At 46.9% G+C, this 8,250-nt stretch overlaps 1 protein-coding gene across 1 annotated transcript; it reads left to right on the forward strand.

Moving 5' to 3' along the window:
- Positions 1-406: 406 nt before the first annotated feature.
- On the forward strand, positions 407-8,019 carry klf6a (Kruppel like factor 6a). The gene is made up of 4 exons (XM_080050648.1): positions 407-787; positions 2,708-3,308; positions 4,574-4,697; positions 5,196-8,019. The coding sequence occupies exons 1-4, from the start codon at positions 686-688 to the stop codon at positions 5,245-5,247; spliced, it is 879 nt and encodes a 292-aa protein (XP_079906774.1). The 5' UTR covers positions 407-685; the 3' UTR covers positions 5,248-8,019.
- Positions 8,020-8,250: the final 231 nt, after the last annotated feature.

The following is an 8,250-nucleotide window of genomic DNA, read 5'->3' on the forward strand; positions in this document are numbered from 1 at the left end:
AGAGAGAGAGAGAGAGAGAGAGAGAGATGTTTTCCACTGAAGAGAATGCAACTGTTTCGGCTCACAAGCGCTGTCTGTGGCGAAACACGTCTCGGACTGAACAGACTAGAGAGAGAACATCAGCGGGCTTATATACATGCTATAAATAACCAGCCAATGAGCGGCGAGCCACTGGCAGTTAAACGCACCAATTAAAACGGAGAAGGAACCAAATTAAGACGGGGCCGGGTCGCCATTGGCCGGCCGTGATATCATTTGCGAACCCGTACGCCGCTCGCCGCTCATTGGCTGAGGCCAGCGAGGCGTAATGCTGCCGTGACGAGGGAGGGGGGAGAGAGGGGAGAGGGAGGGCTCCGAGGTTTGAATAGGGAAGTTTGCAGAGCGCAGTTCTTCCCCATCCAGTCCGCTGCAGTGTTTGCAAACACCTTGAACGCGAGAGAGAGAGAGAGAGAAGAAAAGAGAATAGAAGAGAAGCAGGAGGGGGACTGACGGACGGACGCTTCGTCTGCTACCGCTGCTCAAAACAACGCAGCCTGGGGACCGCTCTCATTCCTATACACTGGCTGGCTGTTTGGTTTTTTTCTACTAGCCTACCAGAGAACACACATTTTGCAGTGCAAGCCAAAATAGCGTTTGTTTATTCTTCTTTTTTAAACACACTTGGGAAAACAAACAGACACGAAACATGGATGTTCTACCCATGTGCAGCATCTTTCAAGAACTTCAAATAGTTCACGACACGGGCTATTTCTCAGCCTTACCGTCACTGGAGGAGTACTGGCAGCAGGTGAATATGTCTACCATCATCAATTCCTAGTCTACTTAACAGTCTGTTTGAAAGCGAACCGAGCACGCCGCTCTGTGACTGAGCAGACTCCGCCGCGGCGCAGAGTGCAGTGCGCTCGACAAGTTTTTTTTTTTTTTTTTTTCTTTAAGCAAATCCTGTCTAGGTGATTGTTCTAGTCGCAGGTGCCCGGTGTTTCAAACGTCGCCCGTCCATTCCATGGCCCATTCACCCTGCGATCTGACAGTTCGGTTAGGCTACATTATGAAGTTGTTGTTTAATTCTGGCATTCCAAAGTGGCTCAGCGTGACAGTCTGACAGCTGGAGTCGTGGCTTCGCTGCGTCCAGATGAAAGGGGGGAGCGAGTAAAGTCAAGAAGAAGCAGCAGCAGCGTGCTTTCACTGTGCTGCTGTATAGGCGACATGGTTTTAAATCAAGATTATTCTGTTTTTAAGCGGATGGCTTCAGGGCACGAGAACTGCTAGTTTCACTCGTGTCCCAGCCAATGCACGAGGAGGAAGTAGAATTTCAAATCAGTCAGCAGTTGAGTCAGAAAATCAAATGCAGCGAGTGGCACCATAGATCAGAAGGATATAGCCTAGTGTGTGTGTGTGTGTTTTGTTTTTTTCTATTTGAAGATGATTCAGTTTTGTCACACTTTCACAACCCATATTGTGATCCAATCGTTCAAGCAGATTTTAAACAATATCTCTTAGGCCTACTACATGTATTTCTCATTAAAACCCAATCTATTTGCATCCTGCTTAGATTTGAATGGCCTTACAACATTACACTATCAAATGTCAGCCATGGCCAAATTCCCCTGCTCGCATGAGTAGACACTGGCACTGTGTGTGTGTGTGCGCGTGTGGCTGAAGCCCAGCGGAAATGTTTATCCCACATCAGTCCTATCTGTCGAGGAGCCTTTGCTTTTCAACTTTTAATGGCCTCCTCTCAAGTCAAATTGGAGCCAAGAGTATCTTTTTACGGCCTGTTTTGGGTGGGGGGGGGGGGGGCGGGGGGATTCTTGAGTGGACTACACTACAGAGGAAGGATGTGTGATTGCATGTCAGAGGTACACATGAGGAAAGGAAGGAGGAGGGAAGTTAAGGGGGGGGGGGGGGGGAGGGGGGTTGAGCGGCTTCCTTAAATGGCCATTCAATTTGTTCAGTGAGTCATTGGCGTGCTGAAATGACAGTGCACATTTAAGTGTAGGGCTGCGGGCTCTCTAAGGTGGTGCGCAAGAGTTGTCAGTCCAAACACCTCGGGCCTGAACGCATCACATGAGTGTGAGGAGGCTGCTGCATGCACAACGTGTTTGTTTGAGTACGGCAGGCAGGTTGAGTTGAGCCAAGTCAGCCCCATGATCATCAGTCAATCATGACTCATGGCAGACAGTGCAGGATCCTATGTGCAGGATGTGTCTCCCAGTGCTGGAAGTATGGTCCCATCCATTATCCATTCATCTGGCAATATATCACAGTTTAATCCATCATGTTTATGAAACATAGACACAGTGAGGAGAAGAGTCCCATCACAGCTTCCCAGGCCACACGGTGACATACTTCAATAGCTTATTGTATCCGAGCAACAAACCAAAACCACAAGATGTTTTATTTACCTTAGAGATATTAACTGATGAGTCAACTTATCATTACACCATTGAACATGTGTGAAACCATGAGCCTGGTATGCACCACAGACTCATGTGCACTGGAATAGCTGCCATTTCCTGCTGCCTGCTGTAAGAATTAAACAAAGATTACAGCATGTGAAGCGGTCTGGGGGTGTGTGTGCACATGCATCATTTAAAAGGCTTCCCCTACACACAGAAGAATGGGATTGTTAAGGAACCTCTTCCTTCCTGTGCTGTTCCAATTCATTTATCCTAACCTTTGTTTTGTTTTCTCTCGCTCTCACCAGACGTGCTTGGAGTTGGAGCGCTACCTGCAGAGCGAGCCCTACGTGTCCACGTCGGAGCTGAAGTTCGAGGTGCAGGAGGACCTGTGGGGCAAGCTGATCTTGGCGTGCGGGACCAAGGCCGGGGACTGTGACCCCAAGCTGCCGTCTGCGGCCCTGGACGAGGACAATCAGGACAGTCAAATCATCTTGGACAGCAACAGTGTGAGCTCAGACGCCAGCAGCGAGGCTTCGGACAGTTCCTCTGAGCTCTCACCCACACACAGCTTTACCTCCAACCCGCTGGGCTCGGTCCTGGTGGGCTCTTCTGGACCTTTTAGCCCCTCGGTCATTAGCACTCCCCCGTCCTCTCCGGAGGCCCACTCGGAGCCCGGCATCGGCACCAACGGCTGGGTGGCAGCGCACGCCGAGCTGCACTTGCCGGTGGGCAAAATTGGCAAGTGTGGAGGCGGGCTGGCAAAGGGCACGCAGGACAAGACGGGACTCACGTGCGGGGACGCGTCTCCGGACGGCCGGCGGCGGATACACAGGTGTAACTTCAACGGCTGTCGCAAGGTTTACACAAAGAGCTCCCACCTAAAAGCACACCAGCGCACTCATACAGGTGAGATACAGTAGCAACACATGTCAGAGTGTGAGCCTCCCTATGTCATCATGACCAGTTGGGGTGTGTGTGTGTGTGTACGGGAACTTGAACAACTATTTGTTGTGAGAACCAATTTGAGTTTCAGATCTTTAGAGACAATTTGGCCAGTTCTCACTTTGGGACAGGCCTTTAAAGGGCTGTTTGAAAGTTAAGACTAGGTTTCAAGGTTCATGTATGAGTTAGGGTTAGTGTAAGGAGTGTGTGTGTGTGTGTGTGTGTGTGTGTGTGTGTGTGTGTGTGTGTGTGTGTGTGTGTGTGTGTGTGTGTGTGTGTGTGTGTGTGTGTGTGTGTGTGTGTGTGTGTGTGTGTGTGTGTGTGTGTGTGTGTGTGTGTGTGTGTGTGTGTGTGTGTGTGTGTGTGAACTGAGGGTTGGACATGGAACTCTAAAAGGGTCTTCTTCACTGATGTTTCCAACCCAAAGCAACTCATTCAGACTTAAAGAAAAATCTCAGTTCTAGAGAGTGAGCTGCGGAAGTCTTCCACTGTTTTTTTTTTGGTCTAATGGCATGGTCCAGCCATTGTGTAATGTAATTAAAGGTCCAAACAAACTGCATGATGTCCTCAGCTGCAGTGCTGTGAGTATTAGCTCCACATGGCTGAATACCTAAACTGTGACCTAATCTATCTGGAATGTGACTGACTGAGCCAGTGAGTGGGCGAGCAACAGAGAGAGAGAGTGTGTGTGTGTGTGTGTGTGGGGGGGAGGGGTTTCACTTGGGAGATAAAAGGACTTCAAAACAGATTGAGTTTCACCATGGGAAAGGGGTGAATGGGCGGGGAGCCAAGGGGCACCGAGTTTGAGGGGGCTTTGAATGGTCATTTGAGCCTTCCTTCTTTTTCATTAGCAGCGTGAAATTGCACGTGTGGCTCTTTTTTTAATACATTGTTTTGTCAAATGACATTCTGCACGTATCCAGCCACACAGCATTGCTAGTAGCATTCCTGGTAGGTTTGAGGGTTGCATCAGAATCCAGCTAGCGGTCCAGCAGGTTTTGTGGAATCTGGGTCTGGAATGGCTTGTCGGCACCTTTGTCTTCTGACCTAGCACCCCCCCCCCCTGCCCCATCCCTGGGGGTGATTGATTCGAACATATTTAAATGACAACAACAGGGGCAGAGCTGAACCAATGGGCAGCCCGCGTAGGAACACACTGCAATCCCGTTGTATTATGTATGTCCTAGTTTGAGCTCCTGATTCATGGTGTCCCTTGTTTGTTCTTGCAGGTGAGAAACCTTACAGGTGTTCGTGGGAGGGCTGCGAGTGGCGTTTTGCACGGAGCGACGAGTTGACCAGACACTTCAGGAAGCACACTGGGGCAAAGCCATTTAAATGCAGTCACTGTGACAGGTAAGCCCAAAGCCATTACAGTCTGCTTTTCATAAGCCTCTGTTCCTTTCACACAGGCCCATACCGTGGACTATGTCACAATGTATCTGGATGTGATCAACATCAGTTGCATTGACAAGATAATGACTCGCGCATTTAAAGATGGACAGCACTGATGGATTTTGATCAGATAAAAAGTAGAATATGGAAAATGGAGAATATTTGTGTATAGCAAGTTACTAGTCTGCTTTACTGAAAATGATTGAGGAAGAGGTCATTGGGAGTTAATCAGCCTCTTCTCAGTAGGAATTTGCTGGCTCTTATCTTTTGAAGCTTTAATATTTAAAATCATTGCAGGTCAAAGCTTCCTATAAAACATGTCTTAATCACTAGGGGTGCAACGATACATCGATATAAATCGATATATCCACTAATCTGATATCATATCGTGATGAAACTATAAATTACCTATAGTCCTTATTTTCCCTTGTGATTAACTTCCCTCTCCTCTGTCCACAGGTGTTTCTCCAGGTCTGACCATCTGGCTCTTCACATGAAGAGACACGTCTAGAGCTGGCCGAGCGCCGACCCAGCTACGCAAGCAAAGGGGACAGTTTAAAGAGGAAGAATGAAAAAAAAACTGAACAAAAACAAATGCCCATCTCCCGACCCTGTCTCTTGGTTGAACTTGTCCCAGGGCAGAGTGGGCGGGAGTGTGTTCCAGCCAAAGCATGCTGTTTTGCACCATACTGAAAAACCCAGTGCCTCCGGGACCTCTCTTCTTCTGGAGAAAGGGCGCTCTGAAGGTTGTCTGTTGCAACAAGAGGACAACATCATGGACGAGGAGGAAGAAAAAAATCCTTTTGATTTGAGGAAGGACTTGCAATGCATACACACAACAAGAAAAAACAAAAAAAGACAAAAAAAAAAAGTTAAAAAGACTCTAACAAAAAGAGGTTGAATGATTAGTGTGTATGGTGCATGATGGGTTTTTTTTTTTTTTTTTTGGGGGGGGGGGACATCTCCCGGACAGCAGATACACTGGTACTTTACAAAAAAAACTGTCTGAGGTGAGCATGTGTGCACTGTGAATGTCTGATGTTGGCAGACCAGCCCCCACCTCCATTGGGACAACAGAAGATGCTTTGGAGGGCAGATGGATGGATGGTGTGGGGCTGGTACCAATGTTGCTGTTTGACTGAATGAGTTTCTGGGGGGAAACATTCCATTTGTGTTTCCCCCGGTGTCAGTGTAAGGATAGGTCAGGATGCTAATTCTTACCCGTCTGTCTGGCACCCAGACTTGGAGGGGGTGGGGGGGGGGAGCGGTTCTCCTAAAGCTTATGAGGCCTTGGGTTTAGACCAGAGTGAGAAGGTGGATGCGTTCCAATTTCTGCTGGTCATTGACCCAGGGACCAAAGCTCTCTCCCAAACCCCCCCCCTCTTGGTCACTGTATGGCAGGAGCTTTTTTTGGTGTTTTTTGGTGCAGCTACTAAATGTGCAATGTGTTATGTAGCCTGGTTTATTATATTTTTTACAAACCTACAAAGCTACTCCTTTGTAGTCCAATTGTATAAGCTGTGTGCTTAGAGGTATAAACACAACTATACTATAACTTCAGTATCATAGACAGGTGTTGCATGGTTCCTAGGGTTTGTTCATTTCATGTTTCCACTGTAATCAGGACTGCAAGTAGTGTCAATAAAGGTGCAGCTAAGAAGTGCAAACGGTTAAATGTTACAATATTGTACATAAAGCCTTGATGATTTCCTACTCGTTTTAGTTTTACAACCTCATCCCGTTATCTTCCATTCTGGTTCCTCATCGGGCTGGAGACTTCACCACTGCTTACTAATGTTCTCTTTGATTCATCCTATGCCTTGAGGAGTACTTTTGATTTTTGTACTTTTCCTTTTTTTATTCTAGTAATGCACTGTTGACCTTAATGGTGCCTTATGCAAGTGACTTAGCCCCTGTGGTAGCGGCGGTTTTGTTCACCACCTCCACCCCCCTTTGGGAAGTCACGTTTGTCGTATGGGTGATTTCGTCAAGCTCGATCAAGGCTCAATTACAGAACGAACCGGCACCTTTTTTGTTTTAATGACAGCTGATGTATATATCGCATTCAATTAAGCTGTGACACGTAAACGAGACCAATTCTGTGCATGTTTTAGAGCACTTAAATTCATTTATTAAAGACGTTAACTACTGTGTAGTATGTACTCGTAACTAGTACTAGTACTAGTAAGTCCATCGCACAAGATACGAAACAACCAGAGGAAAAAATAGGTTTTGCTGCACTTTTGTTTTACTTTCCCTTGTATCCCTCCACGCCAATGTCACCACCACCCACCCTGTCCCCTCCCACCCCACCCCCCTCCATCCCTGCAAGTGGGACTGAAGAAAAAGCTAAAGATTTATTGTAATTAACAGGCTGCAGTCGGACAGGCCTCGCCTTGTACTGCCTCTCCGTAATGAATTGCTAAAGGCTTTGTTGGCATGGAATCTGTCACAGACTGCTGACTGTGTAGGTTGGGTTATTGACCTGTCTGGGGGAGCGTTGTTTTAACCAAGCTGCAACAGTATTATGAAAGACACAGCGATGAGATACACATGGAGCATTGACGGTGCACATGGAAATTTCCTATTGCTTCCCTCCCCCTCCCCTATTCCTCCTTAAAGGGGAATTTGTGTTGGTGAAGCTTTTAGTGGTGGAGTGCGACAGGGAATACAAAAGGTGCAGACCATCATAATATAGGGATCATTATTTGAGGATAAGGTGATTTGATCGGTGTCGCCGCACTCCAGATCAGGAAATTGGATGTTGCAAGCAAGTTGGCGCGATGGCGTGCCACGACTTATGGATTTCAGATCAGAGGAGTGAAAGGGACGAGATGAGTACAAACTTGAAACTGCTTGCTGCGATAGATTTTGGGGGAATTGCTGGCGATGCCTTTTGGCGGGCATTGGACAGGGGAACATCCATTCTTGCGAGAACAGCAGCCAATAATGTTCGAGTGGTAATTGAGCCTTGATTAAGCCCCCATGTTTGCTCGCATCTTTTACGCTCTTTGTCATTTTTTCTCTCATCCCACCACCACTACCCCAACTTTTCTGTCACACACACTCGTACACACACACACACACACACACACACAGCTCTTTGTTCTCAACTGAATATTTGTAAAAAAAAAAAAAGAAGAAAAAAAAAACTTTTGTAAAATTGTTATGTTTATGCTTTATGAAATTTTTATTTGAAATTGTTTTGCAAAATTGTTATATTTCTGTATGAATGTATTTTTTATTGGAATAATAAGAAATTCTTATCTGACTTTTGGCTGGCTTCCTTTGTCTGGGTTGTTGATTCTCCTCAGTTGTGCTTCATTATTGTGAAAGCTTTTTGTTTGCCCCGCGGGAGTTTTTCTTTTTGGGGGGGGGGGGGTTCGTCGAGGATGAATGGCTGGATGGTTTCAGCTGCGGCCTCGCCTCTGGTAGTATGAACACAATTAGATTAGGGGCAGGGTGTCAGCACAGGGCCTAGTTATCTGACATTTGGAATTCCTCACTTAAAGAA

Source organism: Ammodytes marinus, assembly GCF_949987685.1.
Source record: "Ammodytes marinus genome assembly, chromosome: 21".
NCBI classification, from domain to species: domain Eukaryota; kingdom Metazoa; phylum Chordata; class Actinopteri; order Uranoscopiformes; family Ammodytidae; genus Ammodytes; species Ammodytes marinus.

What these genes read in the sequence shown, in the direction of transcription:
- klf6a (XM_080050648.1), top strand. Translation starts at nt 686, where the DNA reads ATGGATGTTCTACCCATGTGCAGCATCTTTCAAGAACTTCAAATAGTT. An exon ending in ACACCAGCGCACTCATACAG is followed by an intron (nt 3,309 to 4,573) that starts GTGAGATACAGT and finishes TTGTTCTTGCAG; the next exon opens with GTGAGAAACCTTACAGGTGT. An exon ending in AAATGCAGTCACTGTGACAG is followed by an intron (nt 4,698 to 5,195) that starts GTAAGCCCAAAG and finishes CTCTGTCCACAG; the next exon opens with GTGTTTCTCCAGGTCTGACC.